Source organism: Plasmopara halstedii, assembly GCF_900000015.1.
Source record: "Plasmopara halstedii genome assembly, contig: Scaffold_3060, whole genome shotgun sequence".
Classification (NCBI taxonomy): domain Eukaryota; phylum Oomycota; class Peronosporomycetes; order Peronosporales; family Peronosporaceae; genus Plasmopara; species Plasmopara halstedii.
Window position 1 is genome coordinate 3,234,256 of NW_020189964.1, and position 20,705 is coordinate 3,254,960.

Sequence of the window (20,705 nt, forward strand, 5' to 3'; positions counted from 1 at the left end):
TCGACGGTGGCGTCATGGACGCAGTCGACGCCGACAATTTCTGATGTAAGTGCTTTAGCAGAGCATTTTCATAGCTCGAAAACGCCTTGAGGCGCGCGCTTATCGCTTCAGAGCCATGCGAAACAAGGTTTTCCACGCTATCATGACCAGGCAGGGGCATTGGCTTATCAAGTCCGTCTTGCATGCCCTGGGCAAATAGGAGAATTGCTCCATCCTCACAGAGGATCAGTCGGAACGACACTGGTGTAGATTGACTGCAAGTGCTGCCAAGAGCAGCGGGGCTGCCGTAGCTCTTTGCTTAGCGGATGCTTACATAGGGTCATCGACCTTACGCTCTGTACCAGAACCAGTATTAGTGTAGCGGATCGCAATCCGCTACTTCAAGAGTACCCATAAGCTTAGCCAAGGCAAATACACTCTTCCGTTCAGAATTGAAACTGTAAAAAACTGTTTTATTTGCGGCAGAGCCACCTATATCCAAAGTAAAACCTTATCAAAATGCGTAACTACTGGCAGTTCTGCCACGGAGTGGCTTCTTGTTACGCCACATCATTGTGTGATTACACCAACTTGTGTAATCCGCACCTTTGTACGGTCACTTCATCTTGTGTGCCCATTCTTCATTCAAGGGCACGTGTTACGCCGTTACACTTTGGGTACGTGTATCCCGTTACAACAGTGGTGAGTCGTACGTGATTGCACAACGCTCCTAGATATATCAGGACTATCAACAACTTCAAGACCAAGAGGTTGCGATCAACATCCAACTGTGCCGGGTTGTAAGCCCCCACCTTCTTAAAGAGAGTATATTCTTTAGGGATCAATTCTATAGATCACAGCCTTGGGGAGGTACAACAAAACCCACTTTTTCCATCGGGTCGCTTTGTACCTACTGGTACATGGTGTTCCCCGGAGAGGGATTTGTTGTACACCCTTGTGTAGCAGCTCGACCTTTCGTTCATTCCAGACGAAAGGGAAAGGAAAACACACGGAGCAGATGTTTGTAGCCCCACAGATGAAACATCTGCGAGTTTCACAAAGCTGCTCGACAGCTAAAATGTTTCCGTCTTTTCCCTCAGTATGACTGAGGTGCCTCACCTCTGCATGTTGATAACCCGACAATTTCCTCGAAAGAGGAAGAGTCGATGCGGTAATTTCGGTGCGAGTCGCATCTGATCAAACATTCTCTACAAAGCTGACAGCCGCTACCGCCTCTGGATGAATCTCGAACGCCAATGCAGTAGGAAGAATTCTTAATGAATGGAAATGATGAGCTAGCTCTCGAAAATCTTGATGGATTGGCAGGAGCTTCAAACGCAATCTATACATTAGGATACGCGATACAAACAGCGGTGAGTTTTGCCGCTTCGGATCTTTCCATGCTAAGCACGCCTCATTTAACAAGACACTACTTATTAGTGCCGGTGATCACACACGGTCACCTCGCTAGAAGACCGTTATCGTGACATGTTTTTACTTTGTTAGGAGCATGGTCATACTCCTAGACCTATCAACTTCCGTCGTCCAGAGTGAGAATAAAAATCCGTCTTGACCTGTAAATACCTATCCGCTAAACCATCGGTTCTCCAACCAGAGCCCGATTGAGGTGCTCTATACTTGTGGGCGCCTCCATACAAGCAATTAATGCATCCGGTCCTGCTGGTGCCAGTTCTTTGATTTTGTCGGGGCCAAAGAAAGACGTAAGGTTACTTTGCTGGTCTGTGAGTCCTGGAATAAATTGTTCTCACACATGATACAGTCCTTGAACGACTCGATCGTGAGATTGACTACAAACCCTACCACGCGCAACGAGATTGCCATTAGTTTGGGCAGAGGGGTTTCGACTCAAAGATTTATCGTTAAATAAATCCAAAGATTGCCCACTTTAGTAGTTGCTTTGTTAACTTTATAGTGACATATATTCAAGATGAACGGTACTTAATATACACGTTTCTAACCATCATCTTTCTCAGATCAGATTGGAGTGTCGTCCTATGCGCCTTATCCTCCTATTCCATACAGCGGTTATCGCTACACATCCATTTAAGCGGAATTTCTTGCGCACAAGGACACAATGAACTTTACATCATGTCACGAGTCGCACTTTGTACCTGTATACCAAACATCTTACCATAATTTCGCTTGATTGGCCTAGCTCATTTTCCATCATGTCTATGGTTTTGAAAAAAAGCCTACACGACGTCAGTACCATGAAATGCTTGTGATGAAGTGCAACGTGAAAGATCCTACGTGACTTAATTGGCGTACAAAAAAAGAAAGATAGTCGAAGTGCTTGCCGGACCAATAAAGCTGACCAGAGAACATTAGACAGATCCCAATAAAGTACGGTGATAAAAAAAGCAGAAATTCATCTGATGCTGCGCTATCGGTGATAGATTCGGAGAAGCTGCCTCAAAAGCTTAAAGGTTGGAAGCACAATGAAGCATATACCTTAACGGTATTAATAAATACTGTGAATTTATCTGACTCTTCCAGCAATATATTAAGTGGCCACGCGCATTTAGTTACAACTGTTGAGTTACCGCCGTTCCGTTAATCTTTACTGTGACCAACAAGTAGCGTCATCAATACTCTATCTTGCAAGCTGTCTGGCTCTCGTGCATTTTGCTTGTCCTTCTGTTTCTTAAGACGTCGAGTTCTGTACATATATCGGTTTAGGAAGGAATACAAATCAAATGCTTCACTTGTTGATGTTCCTCGAGGCACTCGCCTCCTTCTTAACGCATGGCCTTCCTAGAAGATGACGACGCAATGCGTGCTTTCGAGGCGGCGCTTTCATTCGTGGAGCAATACTCTATTGACACATCAGTATTCACAGCATCCCCATCCCCCGCTCCTGTGGAAGACAGTGTATTTTTCTCATCCACCACGAATTTACCGCTCAACATAGCGTCTCCACACGACACTTATGATACGACAATAGCATCCCCATCATCTCCAGGATTTCAATTGTCAAAAGAGTCGTCTGGAAGGAGCCAACGCGGTTTGTCCACTTTAAAAACGGTTTTGACAAAGAAGATAGTCGGGCGAAGCAGAAAGAAGACGACAGTTGGTGTCAAGAAGCCCGTGACCAGAGGTGATCCAAACCGAGCGAGAAATGAGCGCAAAATTGAATTGGCCTATCTTCGTGAAAAAGCCACTCAGCTGGAACTTGAGCTGCAAGCTCTTAAGCTTCATACGAGATTTCAGACGAGAAGTATCTGTCAGCAGAGTAATCAAAAGCAGACGAACGTCAAGAAAAAAGACGCCATTATGTCCGTTTACGATTCTGTACAAACACCAACAGTGTGGAAAGAAGTGGCGTGTCGTCAGCGCCGGAGGAGAGAGAAAGCAGAGCGCGACAATGTTCGATTGAAACTTATTCTGGAGAATCAGATTCGAATGGCCAGAGGTCTCGAAAATTTACTACAGAAGCGAGCCAAGCAACAAATAATCGGATGTTCGAGTTTATCAGAGACAAAAAAGGCAAAGTACTCACAAGGTCGACAACTGGACTTCCGAGCCGATGTAAATGAATTCAAGGACTTATTGGCTCATCTTGATCGAGCATATCGCGAAGTAGACGTAGTGTTTGCTGCCAATGGTTTAGCTACAATGGAAACGACACATCGAGATGCGAGGATGCGTGAAGGGGCCGATTGCATGTATCTGGATATTTTTGCCAACAAAGTCATGCCGTTTGGAATGCGGGCTACGGCACAAGCAGTGTGGAGTCATTATAAAGGAGCAGAGAAACATCGTGGCAATATGTACGAAGGAAAAGCGGCAAAGGTGAGAACAAGCTGACAGAATCATAATATAATTGCTGACAAATGCTGTATTTGACTTGCTTGAAGCATTTGGAGACACCTGATACACCTGAAACTATCATCGAGGATTTTGCAAAAGAATTTTTTGCCGATAGTGCTCGAGCGGATTTCCATGCTAAGCAAGTGCTACGACGATATGTCGAAGACGATCGTGAAATTGTTATCTGGGTCGCAAGTGTTGTTCCGTTGGAGTTTGATGACCAACGCGTGAAAGGCCTTGGCTTTCGTCACCAAGGATATGCTCTCACCAAGCGAGCAAAGGCATCAACGTCCGATCGAGAATTTTCTCTCCTGCAGCTTTGCTCTCTGGTGCGACCGGAAAAGGAAAATCACTCAGTTTACGACCCTGTAGCCGTGCGTGCGCTGACAGATTTTATGCTCGGAACCGTGGCAGGAAATATTACAGCGAGTCAGGAGCTTATTGAGAACGTTTTAATGGATCAAAATGTCAAATTGTAGAAATGTTAGGTGATCAAACTTGACGCCGCGTACAGGATGCCGTAATATTGACGTTCGTCCTTTTACGTATTTTTTGGCCTGTTGTAAAGACTTGCTGACCCGATCCTTCAAGTTGTAGCTATTATGCGTCAAAATTTTCAGAACCCATAGTCCAGTCTGGTGACGAGCATAGCCTCGTGCGAAAGCGGAGTTTAACCTCGACAAAACTAAAACTCTATTCTCCGGATAAAGAAGACTGAGCTCTGAAGTCGTCGCAATTCTTATGTCCTCTCCTTTCTACGATCGAACAAAAAATTGACCTTGTTCGATAAACCACTTCATCTTAAGGTTGTTCCGATAACAAACAAGGAAAGCATTGAGACCAGAACATTTTTGTCGGCATGCAAAAGCACACGATACATAAGTACGTTCAAACTTTACGACTTGATGACTGCAATATTTGTTGCAGAAGGTTTGCAATCGCTATGTTCTCTCTCTCGGAGTCCACAATCTACTAAGCTCTTCCCATTACACGTATTATTAATAAATGCTCGATCCATGTCTCTAAAAAAAAACGCACTCGCTCGGGTGTTATGGCGAGAGTTTGAGTGATGGAGTCCGTGAGACCGCTGGGTTAAATCAATTGCAGAGCCGTTGGGTGGGACGTGATATCTATGATGTAAGTGCTGGTCGAAAAAACAGACTTTTGTTTTAAGAATACAAGCAGGTAGGACACCGTACAGAAGCGGCAAATGCTTCCATGACAGTTTTAACTGCATACCATGTAGAATCAGCCTTCGAGAGCTCGGTAGGTTTAAAGCACACAGAAAGCTGAAAACCGGAAATACGTCGCTTGCCAATTTTGAAGTGTTCAACCACAACTGCGCTGCATTAGAGTAAAAAACGCATCATCCTCTCATTAGTATCGGCATATTTAATAAGGAAAAACTGTGACTGAATCTATGTGCAATCCAATCGAATTGCATTCTTCGAGTGGAAGCTATAACAAAGAGCGGTACAACATTGATAGCATACGCTTCCAAGTTCGATGTTAAATTCTGTATGTAGTGACTTGCAGCAGCTCATCGTGTCTTGATAGATGCAATACATAAAAAGATTGTACCCCAGAAACTGGAGATCCGAACTTGACATGCTCGATTTTCTACTGAATTCTTACCAAGTTGGACGCTGAAAGTATAACAAAAGTTTGGTTAACAACATGGAAATCTGATCGCGTTAGTTAGCACAGGTAGCCTTCATTGCACTCGGGCAAATAACGGCATTGAGTATTTGTTGGAATCCAAAATTTGCATAGAAGCTCACCGATTAGGAAACTTTGACGAGTTACTAGCTAAAAATTATTTTCACGAGGTGATAATCGCATAAATCTCTTAGGATTAAACGTTGTTTTGGTAGTGTGTAGATACCTCGGGTCAAAACATTGATGTGATTGCTCCAACAGCACTGTAAAGTACAGGAAAGCATGTATACTGCAGCGCAGAGCCAAAACTGAAATTGTTTGGAATTACCTAGGTGAAGTGATTGAAGCGCGCACATTTTGCAAAGCTACAAATGGTACAATTCATTATTTATTTGTATGATCGTAAGCAGAATCGAGTTCTTGCGCAACCGCATGCTTTATAGAGTGACAAATCCTTGGTCGTTTTCAGATAGTTACCTTGCGACTTTCTTAGCTCACTCAAGGTTGTGCTTTGACCTAGTTTGTGGTTGCCGCAAACGCTTCCAGTTCAGTACCTTTACACCTCGCTCGTACTCGGTAGTCCCAGCAGTTTCTGTAAACTCATATAATGCTGTCGTTGCTGTCATGTAGCAGTGCAATCTTTCTCTGAGATAGTTTGTGATCATAAGATAATTGTACAAACTGAACCTTAGCGTCGATCGAACGTTATTTATACTTTGAATCATATCGTTTGTTGTTTGTCTATCGAATTCTTCTCGATGTCTTTGATTCATATCGTCACATGACATCAAATCTAGTACGTAATTTTCTCTCGCATCACCTCAACTTCGCTTGTTTATCAAGAATAGCTCGATGTCGTTAGAGAAACTATAGTTTTCACGACTTGAATCGGTGGAATCATAGCTTTTGTCAGTAAAGCAGAAGCAAGAATCTGTAAACACATCAGCCGACACTCCAGTTGTAAATAAAACACATTCTTGGTTCCGATGTGAAGTAAAAGATCAGATCGTCTCCTTTTGACGCTAAGTGCTTTTGGTTCACAAGATCGTTCAAACGATAGAAAGTAATTTCGCAAAGCACTCGTGTTTTTGTGACTTGAATTGATTGCCGGTTATCTACTGATTTCCTGCCACCTATCGCCTATATTTGGATGGACAGTGAGAATATCCATTGATACTTCCTGGTACGCGCAACGTTAGATCGAAGTGATATTTGATAAGCAGAACAAAAGTGAGCAAAAGATGATATTTCCGAAAGCGCATTTGGGGCGATAACGCCCTATGAACTTTGCTAGTAAACCTCATAACATAGGTGCAGCTCCCATGGCTCCTGAGTATAAAGAGGGAAACCAGATTCAAAGATTCACAGTTACCACTCTCGACATTCTAATCTCTACTTGTTCCTTCGAATATGCAGATATCTCAAAAATCTGTATCTTACGATGAGCTACAGTCATGGGCATCCAGAATAGACTCATTTGCTCATTTTCCGGTGTTATACGAGTCCTCTTCTGGTCTAAAACCTATCAGCATAATTGGTCAGCTACAGTACATAATTATTCCGCCGACGCGATGATGATATGACGCTTCATTGGCTATGCTTGCATGACGTGTACAAAAGAACTTCCCAGTCAAAACCAAGAGTTATGTCAAGATCCCTTTCCCTATTCAGAGGACTGGGGTTCATCTTTACCACGGTCCATTTCATTAGTTAAAGACATTATGAGGAAAAGATGCGTCTCGGAGATTACGTTACTTATTGCGGTAATCGCAGCGACACAAGTTTGCATTGTAAAGGGAACCGAAAACGCTGTTAAAGCCAGCAGGAGAAACGTGAATGCGGACATTTCAGTATTGCATCGCTATCTCAAGGGAGCCAAGACGCCCATCATTGCTCGTGCAGAAGAAAGATGGTCAATGTCTTCCGCATTCAAGCCGTTGAAGTCCAAGTTAACTAAAAGCCTGGACTACATACGACAGAAGCGCATGAATCTTGATGCATTCTTCAAGGAGAATCCGGTAATTAAGAAAGAGATTATCGTTGCAACAGTCCTGTTGTTACTAATTGTCAGCGTGCCATTGTCCGTGAAGTGGATGTATCCAGCATGAAATCATATAAATTAAGTATATCATTAATATTTTCAATCAGCATTCTCCTTTTTAATTAGACATACAACATGAGGCTTAAACAATAATTTCAAAAGCTGCGAATAGCCGCAAATTTACTTTACTTCATGAACAATTTCATTGTGAATTTTATCGAGAATTGTAATGTAAAAGAATCACAATAAATTACAATTATTCACGAATGGTGAGAGCACAATGATAAGCTAAATGTAATATAGAAAAGGGCTTTGCTACCAATTACGCAACGAATAGTTACCAAGTGATCGCAGACACGCTCAAACGCCTATGCATGAGCGAATCTACGACCACCTGATAACACGTCTGTAATTCTTTTCAACGGGAGATGCTGTCGAGCAAGTACCTGGAGCTTTAGATCGTTTTTGTCTGGAAAGAATACAGCGTCTCGACTTCGAAAGAATGTGCGCTAACCTCTTCATTGCTGTCCAGGTAAAGTACGCCATACATCAATTCGGATTTACGATTATTGATGATATGTGTAAAAAATATTTTTGCTTCACTGTATTTAACAAAATATACCGCACAAATAAATCACAATTTCTGTGTTTGTGGACACTTCGCAGTGCCGAGGTATTTTTGTAAGTAGGAAAAATCACTTGTCAAAAATAGATAAGGTCACCATAACACCTGGACTTTATCTTCTCAACATGAAGAGATTTGTTCGCCAACCCTTCCGACCAAAGCTGGTCTATTGCCGGGGGGGGGGTGTAGCAAGTGTGGACGAGACAATGCTTACATCTTTTAACACTTTGTCCGGCAAGATAAGTTTTCAGCGCTGCATTTGACAACCATTAAGCTCATTTTCTTGAGATGTTTGGCGCCTGTAGGCAGCCGTATGCCAATTGAATTCATGATTGAGATAATGCACTGTCAACAACGTCGCCGACTGATTAAGAAAATGTTAAATTCTGTGAAGGCTACACTTAGCCATCACATGAGGGTACATCTAGTACCTTCTGTGTGCATTGTGGGAATTTGTAACAAAAGGATTATAGTGTGGTCTCCCTACATGCATATTTGACATTTTCTATGAAGCCACAAACATTCTGTGTGATTTGGCATGCTGGATCCTACTTGGGGATTCGTTCTGGTGACAAGACCTCTGCCCTTTGAAGTGAATTGTGTCAGCCGGTCCCTTCTGCTGGGAGCTTCCCACGGAAGTTCAAGCTCAAGCATTTAAAAATGGAGCACCATACACCCAAGATCTTGAATAAGCTCAAGCGGAGGTATAATCTCAACCCACCCTTGATTGTGATAATCAGATTCATAGAAACGTTTTGTTTATGAAACCTCTAGGAATCCCTGAAGGGTTTAGCATGCTATTTTAGGAACACCTCTATTCAGATGCAAAGTTGTATTTAGGCCCTATATTCGTTCCTCTTCCCTCAAAGTCAGAACTGTTGTTTTTCTCTACTTTTGGGAACTGATTCCTCTTCGCACAAGCGTGTGTGTTGTACTTAAGGAACTGTTGCGAAAAGCGTCATCTTACATACTCCGATAGTACAAAGATATTTCGGCGAGAAATACAGCTGACGCGATCATGCCATGACGTGGGAGGAGAAGTCAAAACCCACCTTCTTCTATCCCCACTCCTTAATTAGTCACTCTGACGCTAAATTCTTCAGTCTTTGGTGTTATCGTACGTACATTCGACACTTTGATCTGACATAAGTAGTATTTTGAGAAGTGGTACCATTATGCAGATGTATTTAATGTATTCGATATTCCACACTAGATCCTTTGATTCTGTTGACTCGACAAGCAAAGTATATATCGATCGAAATTTTGGTGTCAGCCATTCTGGCGAACCCTACGTTTCATTGTTCTTGACCGGAAGTTGCCATAACAACCGATATTTGATCTATGTTAGCTAAATTCTATGACTACAGGATCAGGAGAGGAAAATAGATACCAAATTAGGAAAATGTTAGTGTCGCAGATGCTGCTGAACATTGAGATTGTGGCAATTTGCTACGCAAGTTCTAGACATCTAATATGCTCATAGCAAATTTTCGCGATGAAGTAGATGCAGATCGGGCCGAGTCGGAGGTCAAAATGGGTATACATTAAGAAAGCGTCATGCTCGCTATATCTCAGTAGTTGTCGCGAGTCTGAAAAGACGCTATTTTTAAACCCGAAGAAAGTTAATCTCTCTCATAGCGCCGCTCGTTTGGATGAAGATCTACAAGAATTGGCGCCACAAGAATCGGTGTCAGTTATCATGCAAAGTTTGTTGTCAGCTAGCGTTATGTGCTTGGTCATTGCTGATGAAATTTTTGCAGATCTATCAAAAAAACAATATAATCGCCCCAGCGAATGTTCGTCCTGTCGGCTGTAACAGAGGTGAAGATGAGAAAAAGGGCCGTCCTGTTATGGCTGCATGCAAAATGTCGGACCGCGCCTGTTTGCTCCCGAAATTTATAACAATTGCTGCTCAAAATGGCACTTACTATCGACGTCTATGGGTCGATAACGTCTCAGACATCCAGAACACCCGAAGGATAAAAAAATGTATTTCCTACTTGTAGTGGATTTAGTCCTGTTATTGAGGAGATTTCGGACGTGACCTCGATCTATATTCGTTAAGCTGGTTATCAAAAGCAGCACAACGAAATATTACGCTGATTGCCAAAATCAAGTTTGCGTTTCTTCGCAAGCAGACCCATAAATCAGGAGCTAAAAAGTCGGTATCTTGCGTGGAATTACGATCAGATCCTTTTCCGGGTGGTAATATAAGTCTCACCGCTTAAATGTCATTCAGTGGCTGGAGGAGATGGAAACACAGTAAAGAACCTCTCGAATCACAAAAGGTATCGATTATTACCGAAAGGGTCATTGGTGTAATGACCAAAACATTTTTTGAATTTCTGACTTTGGGCAAGGAAGACAGCGTCCCTAAATATCTTTTGGACAGTAAAATGATTTTTCTTTGAGTAATTACTGTTCTAGCGTTTCTCATTAATTAAAGCACACAATTAAAATGCTCGTTTCCTTCAGCGACACTGTTAAAAGCTGATTAGTAAGGTTAACAAAGATAAATCACCATATTGATTCACATTTGTAACATTCTGTATGCACTGTCGGATTTGATAAAGAATATTACAGTATAGTGTTCTTAAATCCATACGTGATTTCTTATATGAAGTCACAAACATTCAGCGTGAGGCAGAATGCCGGTTCCTACTTTGGGGTCTGTACTGGTGACGAGACCGACTTATCTCTGTTTTTCGAAGTGGGTAGTCACTTCGACTGGATATTCTTCACGAAAGTTAAAGCTCAAGCTGTCAAAGTGGGTGGCGTAAGCCAATCCGTCCTACGGATACCTACCACAAAATTTTAAACTCAAGCTTTCGAAGTTCAAGCCACGTACACCTAAGATCTCTTAATAGTTGAAGCTGAGGTTCGACCTCAGTACACCCTTGATTTATATATCAGGAGTCCAGGGACTTATTTCTAAAACCTCTAGAAACCCTTGGGGTGTTTTGGATGCAGCTAGGAACCATAACTCATTTTAATTGAGTTGCAATTTATCTTTAAGGTATTGAGTCATTCTTCTTCCCTCCAAGTCGGGACTGTCCTTCTCCCTCCACATCGGGAATCTCTTCCTCGTCGCACAAGTGTGTGTGTTGTGCCTGAGGAACTGTTTGTGAGCAGCGCCCTCTCACAACTTTTAGTATCAACATACTCATTTCTTGAAAATTTTCTGATTGCCTCGCATGGTCTTCTAATAGTCGTGTTTTACTTAAGTAATTTTGTTTGGTACGACATTAGCAAGTATTTCCTATTTAATCTCTGATTAAGCAACAACATGGCACCATCGTTAAGCTCGATTTCGCACATTAGGAACAACTTTTGGCGGATTCGTCTGTGCATTTGCTGACACGGAATCTTTGACTTAAAAATTTCTCGGCGCATGGTGCCGTGCTTACTCCGGTGGACTTGGAACGCATGTCTATCTGATGACTGATTGTTGTAAGAGATGAATACATTGTGTCGATGAAACATACAGTGTCCATCTATGTACTCCTCCTGTCAACAAGGCACATATATATTGAAAAGAATAGAAGTGCATCTAGAACGAGCCGGTGATACACCGACTCCTATGACAATATAACAAGCAATACTGCTTTCATAAGTAATCAGACCACAAGATGGAGATGATGAAATAACAACATCATCTAGTTGAGATGAAGACGTGTAGCAACTACGCTTCGCATAAATACTCTGGTTGCGCACGAGAACGTACGAGAACGCGCTCTCTCATGAAAACGAAACAGGTTTTTTAAAATACCCAAGCGGCAGAGCTGCACCGTCCAATCTATTTCTTCGCGCGCAGCCTAGTTTTATCAACTTGTTGAGGAAGAAGTGGTTGGCGGACTTTCAGGAATTGAGTACACGTATAGCAGCGATGGTGGCATAGCTTCTAGCAACTCGCTGTAGCAGTCATCGTAGCTGTATGGGCACTTCGCCCATGAGCATTTTGCATAAATACCTTCCACGTACACCAAAGCTTTTTCGAGGACGGGCGAATAATAAATAGATAGCGGAGCAAAACCGCAGCAGGGCAACCGTGGTTCTTTGCTATGAGGAAGCTTTCTAAGGTCACCGACCTTTCGTTCATACCAGAACCACTACGAGTGTAGTGGATCGCAATCCGCTACCTCCAAGAGTATCTAAAAATCGAATCAAGCCAAATGTACTCTTCGATTCAAAATTGAAATTATATCTATCTGTATTATTTGCGGCAGAGCCGCCCTTATCCAAACCTTAGTTTTTTTAATTAGATGCATAAATACTGGCTCTCCCACCGCTTAGTGGCTTCTTGTTACGGTGTAGCCACGCCATTGTGTGATTACTCCGACTTGTGTAATCCACACCTTTGTGCGGCCACACCATCTTGTGTGACCCACCCCGTATACAAGAGTACGTCTGACCCCGTTACACACTCTCTCATCAAACTGTGAATACCCACAATTAACATGTTACTGTCGCCTCGTACGAGGCTCGCGTGTCTGAGACACCGTTACGTCCCTAGGATCATCTTTAAACATTTTCTGCTCAACGAGTCTTGTTTCTATGACTCGAAAAACACCTAGCCTAGCTGGTTCTGAGGGCACCCGCGGGCAAAGCCCTTCTTTTTCTGGACAGGGTACAAATCCGGACAGTTCGTCCGCGGCTCAACGCGAAGCACATTCTAAGCCCTCGGCAACCGGGCGCGCCCACAGCGCCCGCCACTGACGGAGTATTTCCTTGTCATGGATTTGTAGAAGTCGACTACGATTCGGATACTCCTTTCCCAGGATGTGAAGAAGAGGAAATCGAGGTGCGCCAACGGCGCGAAGTGAGCCCTGCTCAAACCTTGCGGACACCGTGTCCGTTTCTCGACCTCTCGACTTCGGGGGATGTGGTAGTATTACCAAGCGCCTTGACGAGGCACAAGAGCAGCAGTTGAAGGCTGCCCACAGGGCGGCTCTCATGCGCTCGTACCAACGTTTCGTCCTTGACCCTCGCGTAGAATACGGCTTCCGCTCGGCGGATCCCGCTACTGTAGCGAAAGAGGCGATCATCCGACCATTACGTAGCGGGCCCTCGGCCACTAAACAAGCTGAGCTTGATCAGAGGAAAGATCTTTGAGCTCGTTTCTTGGTACCTCAAGAAATCCCAATGGATAGGTACCGAGCTCGACTTTGCGCTGAAAGAGGAGACTCTTCTGTACCCGCAATGCGTTCTATTCCCGTGGTGCTTGCCCCTGGCGGAGCCGCTGCAGATGATGAGGAGCTCTTTGAGCGATGCGTGCAGCAGCAACGATCACTTTCCTTGCTGTCTCAGTGACAGCGGAGCGACAAGGAAGTGTACGTGCGCGTTGAGCGCAATCTTAGATTCGAGTTTGCCAACCTCAATGCGCAACGCCGACTTCCTGTCTTCTGTCGCCCTGCGACACATGCAACATTCATAACGCTCCTGCGAGCTCTGTGATGTCTCACACGGGCGAGTCGATGACCACAGCAGCTCAAGACCATAGCTTGAGCTCAGTTTATAACCCTTCGGCTTCCCAAAATACTGACGAGAAGCGCGGGGCTTACGACGACGAAGAGTGTCATTATCATTCTGACCATAATCGTCCACGACGTCTGGGCAGTCTTTCCGAAGTGGCACCTTAATTTCCCACGAGCTCTCGGAGTTTGGGTATTATCGCCACCTCACAAGATATTGGGCTCGACCCCGTCGACGACGTCGACCCACAAGGCGTTCCACTTGATAATAGACGCCACCTTTTCATCAAGAAGGGTCTGCGGCGGACTATTACGACTTGGTCGATCGCCGTCCGGTGACTCGCGATGCTATTTGAGCTCTGGGGGACGAGGTCCTTAGAGAGCGGGACTTTGCTGAGCATCATGCTGGGGTCACATACCGCTGTGCGGAAGACTTGGAGAGCTTGGAGCACTCTGTGCATCGACTGCCTCACGTTGAGAACTATCGCGCTCTGTCGGAGCTGCTCCTAGCCGTCGAGCAGACGAATACGTCACTTCGTGCGACGGTGGATCGCCTTGCGCCGTTGTAAACGAAAATTATTGCACTCTGTGCTCAGATCCAATTGCTGGCTCAACTTCTGGCTGGCCGAGCGCCTTTGGGCGCTGCCTCGGCACCAACGCTTCCGCGTTCAACTGCGCCGAATCCGGGGACGGATTGAGCGCATAAAACAACGGGCGGGTGCGCATCCTTCTTAAAGACTTAACGTATAAGCAAGGCCATGCTTTGCCACGACCTTAAAGAGTCGAATAAACCGTGGTCGGAGCTTTGTCTTAAACAAGCAGAGACTGCATATGTAGGAAAACTTTTAGTATTAGATAAAATTAGGCCCCCGACCTCAACGTTTTCCACATTTTTTTCTGCTTCTTTCATCTGCATGTCTTGGCCTCTAGCTGTTGCATCGCGAACGTGTGATAAAACGCTCAGTCTGGTTGACAGGAAGTCATCGACTTCTTTACGGACGCTTACATCAGCTAGCCGCTCTACAATTCTTCTCCTAAGCCATGGGATGGCGGCGTCCGCGAGACGCGAGGATTAAAAAGCCCGTTCACGTAGAATGGCGTGTAGCCGGTAGATGAATGTACTGCTTTGTTCGGTGAAAACTCTAAGAGTGGTAGCATGGCGCTTCGGCGTCTCAGCGTGACGCTGCGAAGAACGTCCTCGACGACGTGATAGACGCGATCATCTTGGCCATTGGTCTGCGGATGGTCCGCTGTTGACATAAGCAATTTGGTACCCAGCACCCTGAAGAATCTAGAACAAAATTTTCAGTAAAGCGTGGGTCTCTATCAGAGACAATTGACTCCGAATTCCATGCTTCCAAACGACACGCTTGACAAAACGTGTCGCTGTACCCCCACCGTCGATGATGTCTGGGACTGCCACAGGGTGAGCTATCATGCTCAAACGGTTCACAAAGACTACCAGACCCGTGTTGCCCGCCGAGACCTTCGGCTGACCAAATACAAAGGCCATACTCATTGACTGTCAACACCCGGAGGGTATTGGTAAAATGGCCAACGGCGCCGCTGCATTCGGAGAGGGTTTCACCCTTTGACACGTCTCACACGTGTGCACTTATGTGCTCGTCTATTTGTACAGCATGGGCCACCAGTTGTGGTAACTCACAGAGCTGCACGTCTTCTCACGACTAGGATGACCACAAAGTGGTGTGTCGTGTGTCATGGGCCTCATAGAGGATATGCTACTTCCTATTCTCATCGTGAGGAACCACAATCAGTGATGTGCCCGTCGAGTCGGTGCCGTAATACATCAATCCGTTATTCGATTAATATCAGTGCAACCGTGTGCGCAGTCGCGACGACAATTTCTTGTCCGAGTTTGAAATTCCTTGCTCCCGTAAGCCTGTAGCAGCGCTATGCACATATCATCACCCGCATATGCGGCGCGGGTGATATCCGTCACTGACGACGTCGCCGTTATGACATGAGCAAGCTCATAATCCGGTCTGCTTGACAACGCATCAGCAAAAGCCTTCTGCTTTCCTGACTTATTCTTCACCTCGAAGTTACATTCTGCGAAGAAGGAGAGCAATTTGGCCATTTTCTGCAAAAAGTGAGGCGACTAAGTCGCAGTGCAAAGTGATGCATGATCTGTGAAGATCGCGAACGGCTTGAAGCTGAGCAGGGGGATTCCGAACTTGACAAGTGGAAATTTTCATCGCAAGTAAATCCTTGTCGTGCACAGGGTAGTTCTTCACCGCAGCGATGCTCAGTGTCCTGACACCATTCCTTATCCTTATCAATGATATAGACATGGCCGTTCCATTTCCGCATAACTTATGCCAGTATTGGCGAGGCCAAGCCAATTGCGCAAGTCCTTTTAGCTCTTTTGAAACCGGTCAGTCTACAATAGCCTTGACCTCAGCGAGATCGCTCGAAGGGCACGCTTTCCAATGAAGCCCCCAAAAAAGGGATTTACTCACGCCGAAGATGCACTTGTCTGCCTTGGCATACAGCTTATTCGTGCGCATGCCCTCGAGCACCGCTCTCAAATGGACAATGAATTTTTCTCATCTGTCCTCCCGTGCCCTGCATGACTGTGGACGAACATGTCGTCGTAAAATGGTTCTATAGGACTTTAGACAATTGCGTCGCAAAACAGTTAAATGTTGGTGGTGTATCTGAGAAAATTGCGTCACAAAACGATTTAATGATGGTGTATTTGACAGCCCTTGGGGTATCACCAGCCACTCCGAGAGCATCCCGCTCGGAGTACTCGCGAATAATCTCTCGCTCTCACGAGCAATTGGAAATGACCATCGACCAAGTCGAGCGCGCTGTACTTTGTGCAGCCAGCCATATTTTCCTGGAGATCATCCTTTCTAGGAAATCGGCGTTTGTACCAGAATGGTGGGAGCTTTTGCTGATCATAAACGTGAACGATACGCCACTTGCCGTTCGGCTTCCGGACACAAAATGTGGGTGTCAAGTGGGAAGACTTGCTCTCACGACCCATTCCTGCGTTGGGCTTTGCACGGAAAAAGGCGTAAATGACGTCACGCTGTTCTTTCGACAGGGGCCATTGGCGTGTTTTGCAGTATTTGGTTCTCAGAACTAGGTCGATCTCTCGACGCACACTTTGGTTCGGAGGTAAGATGACGGCTGGTCTTCGGGACGACGTCTTACAATTCTTTTATCGAAATATAGAGGGATCCTTCAGTATCGACAACTCACTCCGTGCGCTCAGCACCCTCTTGGTGTCCTACAGTACATATTCATCCAGAAGCGACGACGAGTTAATCGTTCGGTCTTTTAATGACCACCGCGGCTTAATCTCCTGTCTTTTAGGCACCGCCAAACTCTATGAAGGACATCTAGTCCACCTCAAAAAGAGCATCAATCGCGGGAAAAGCCTCGAGGGTGACGTCGCCGTCTTCCTCCCCCGTCATTCTGTTGACAAGGGTGTATAGCTGTGCGCTATCGTCTACGGTAAACACACCCTGAGTCAGGGTCGGCGCTTTACGTCTTGCAGCTAGTATTCGGCATCGTCGTCTCCTCTCTTTAAAAGTTTACGCCTCGTCGAGCCCAGAGGGAACACGCACTTATTGTCGTCCATTGTCCTCACTCCCTGCTCCATCGAAGCCTTGATGTTTTTAACAACATCCGACGAAGAGCTGCTATTTTTTCAGTATTTGTCCAGTGGATAAAGTGCCACTCCACGTGCATCACAAGAGCCTCACCCTCGTCCAACCATGCCATTTCGGCGCGCAGCAACTTCTTCGTAACATTTGCTGTACTAAATGGTTAACGTGCCACTCCACGTGCTTCACAAGGGTCTCGACCACTAAGCATCGACCCTTGGCCAATCATGCCACTCTCGGCATGCGGCGATTGCTCCAATACTTGAGCAGCGTTCAGTGGGCCTCGCTGGGAACCCTATTCCAAAACACCTTTAGTGTATGACAACTCGGATACTCCGATATTCAGCACATTGAACGCTCCGGTTTAGTGCTCGTGCCAATGGCGCTTCAGCTTCCTAGCAGTGATGGGTTCATGACTCACCAAACCTCCACTAGGACACGTCCGCGTGTCGCCCAAGGCCTTCGACTTCCAATCAATTCATGATTCATTGTGCTCCAACTATGCTATACCAAGGATAAGGTCACACCTTGCATCCAAGTCTAAGACAAGACATCATTCCACGCTATCAAAGTCAAGGAACATGACACCGATGTCCACAGGGACTCTCGACACAGTGACACAAGTCGCCGTCGCTAAGTGAACAGTGACGGTGTCACTCACCCGCGCTTCCAGCATTTGAACACGGAGCTTGTATGCAACCCGGGCTTGCTGGTCGTAAAAGCAAACGTGAAGGGCTTTCATAAGCCAAGGAAAATCCCTTTCGATTCTGGTGCATCGGGCAATTTTGCTCGACGCTCCACGATCGAAGGTTGGCAGCTGTATGCTAGGGCAAGGAGCTCGTTGGAACAGGGCCCTGCTGCCCTCTACCTCTTTGAGGCTCTACAAAACTCAGTTCTCCCCCAGTAGGACACCCCGCACCTACTGGGGGGCTTCTCGTTTTCCCGCGTCAACCAGACTGGTAAGAAGCAGGACGTCGGTTCGACGAGCCTTTACGCACCTTGCACAAGGGACAATCCGTCCGAAGATGATGAGTGTATCCACAGACAAAACGCCGTCGAATGTTTACACGCTGCCCAGTAGCTCGGAGCCCCCTCCTATTTCTCAGCATAGCTGAGATCCATCGGCCCAGGCCCGCTCGAGGAGCTCTGAGGGTGTGCATTTCAACCAAGTCGTGCCAACTTGAAGTTATTTTCGGCATTTAATGCCACGTTCACCGCTTCTTAAAAAAAGACGGATGCACTCGAAAGACTTCCATGTTGACCACGCCAGTGCGAAGGACCTTCATAAAGACGGTCACTGCGACCGCCTCGAGGAGAGGATATGCTACTATCCCGGCAATCAATAAGATCTATCAACTCCTGGACAAAGTCCACCAACCCCTTCTTGCCCTGTCGGGCAGCAAGGAAACACGATCTCGCGCGATATGCCAAATTAGGCGGCGAGAACGATCACAGAAGCTGACGCTTCAGATTCTTCCAGGAGGAAACCGCTGCATCAATCAAAGCACAGCACGTTAGTGTTCATTCTCGCACCCGGCTGCCGAGCTTGGAGAAAGCTAGCTCGCGTGCTGTTACTCATTTGGAGCATGACGGATGTCATAGTCATCTCGGTCTCCATATCTCGAAAAGTAGATTCTCTCCGTCCTTACCCTCGAAGGTCTAAAGGCTCACCATGAGCGGCATAGACGCAGTGGACGCTGACAGCTTCTGCTGTAAGTGCTCTAACAGAGCATTTTATAACTTGAAAACGATTTCAGGCGCGCGCTTATGGCCTCAGGTCCTTGCGCAACGAGTTGCTCCACCCACTCAGGGCCCAGCAGGGACATCAGCTTAACAAGCTTGTCATGCATGCCCTAAGGCAAATAGAAGTATTTCTCCATCCTCACAGAAGATCAGTTGTAACGACTGAGGCGTAGACTCACTACGAGCTCTACCAAGTGCAGCAGAGCTGTCGTAGCTCTTTGCTTAGAGAAAGCTAAGCTAAGATCACTGACCCTACGTACTTTCCAAGAACCAGTATTAGTTTAGTGGCTTGCGATCCGCTTCTTTTGAGTACTAAAGCCGTACCAAGGCATTCGAACAATTCTGTTTAAGAACGAAACTGTATGTAATTGTTTTTGTTGCGGCAGAGTCGCCAATATCTCAACCCTATTTTTTCATGATTGATATAGTAATACCTAATTAGTATTGTAATACGCATTATTACTGGCAATCCTGCCATGTGGTAGCTTCTTGTTACGGTGTAATCACACCATTGTGTGTTTACACTAACTGTTTGATACGCACCTATGTACGGTCGCACAATCTTGTGCAACTCGCTCTTCCTTACTAAAGTACGTGTAATCTTTACACCGTCCTGCAGGACATCAGGAGCGTGCTGAGCGCACGAAGTGGGTTGTCGAGTCTGAAAGATCCCTAGGATGCGTACTATCCTGTGGTGCAAAATTCAAGACGTCGTCTCCAAAGACCCGCCGTCGGTCCTACCTCCGGACCAAAGTGTGCGTCCCTGATTCCGGGAACCAACTACTGCGTAACACGCCAGTGGTTCCTGTCCGAGAAGCTGTGTGACTTCATTTTCGACTTTTTCCGTGCAAAGCACGACGCAGGAGTGGGTTGTGAGAGCAAGTCTACCCATTCGACAACCACGTTTTTGTTCGGAAGCCGCACGGCAAGTGACGTATCGTTAATGCTCACAATAAGCTCAACGCTACCACCATTCCGGCACAGACGCCGATTTCTAGGAAGGATGTCTCCAGAACAATATGGTTGGCTGTACAAATGACAGAGCACTTTACTTGGTCGATGGGTATTTTTAATTGCTCATAAGAGCCCGTGATGTTCCATCGACAACAGTGAGTACTCCGAGCGGCATGCTCTGGTAGAGGTTGGTGATGACTCGAGGGCTGTCAGATGCACTAGCAATATTTAATAGTCTTGTGACGCAATTGTTCAGGCGCCACTGGGCGTATGCACAGACAAACTTCGAGAACATCTTCGTTCACAGTCGTGCAGAGAGCGGGAGGACGGATGAAGCGAAACATATCTTCAATTTAAAAGCGGTGATTGAGTGCATGCCCACTAATAAGCTGTATGCTAATACAGACAAGTGCATCTTCGGCATTGGGAAGCGTGGTCTTCGAGCGATCCTGCTGAGGTAAAGACCACTGTAAACTGGCCGGTTCAAAAGAGCTAAAAGGACTTGCGCAGGTGGCTTGGCCTCGCCAACTACGTTCACAAGTACATCGAGAACTTTGCAGAAATGGCACGGCCATAGTCGAATCTCGTTAAGAAGGATAAAGAATGGTGTCGAAACACCGAGCATTGGGAGGCTTTTGATGTGGTCAAAGCCAGCCTCCTTCGTGCACCAACCATGGCATTGCCAGATCCCAACCGCCCTTTTAGTGTCGTCTGTGACGCTTCGGACTTTGCCATCGGTTGTGCACTGCTGCAAGCAGACG

General features: G+C 45.8%; 2 protein-coding genes across 2 annotated transcripts; both read left to right on the forward strand.

The window, feature by feature from the left end:
- Positions 1–2,745: 2,745 nt before the first annotated feature.
- On the forward strand, positions 2,746–4,289 carry PHALS_07157 (uncharacterized protein; the record flags this gene model as incomplete). Its single annotated transcript, XM_024720576.1, has 2 exons — positions 2,746–3,792; positions 3,858–4,289. 2 exons carry the CDS (start codon positions 2,746–2,748, stop codon positions 4,287–4,289), a joined length of 1,479 nt encoding a protein of 492 aa, XP_024585761.1.
- A 7,511-nt stretch (positions 4,290–11,800) lies between these two features.
- Positions 11,801–12,053, forward strand: PHALS_07158 (uncharacterized protein; the record flags this gene model as incomplete). Its single annotated transcript, XM_024720577.1, has 2 exons — positions 11,801–11,890; positions 11,955–12,053. The coding sequence occupies 2 exons, from the start codon at positions 11,801–11,803 to the stop codon at positions 12,051–12,053; spliced, it is 189 nt and encodes a 62-aa protein (XP_024585762.1).
- Between the last annotated feature and the right edge of the window lie 8,652 nt (positions 12,054–20,705).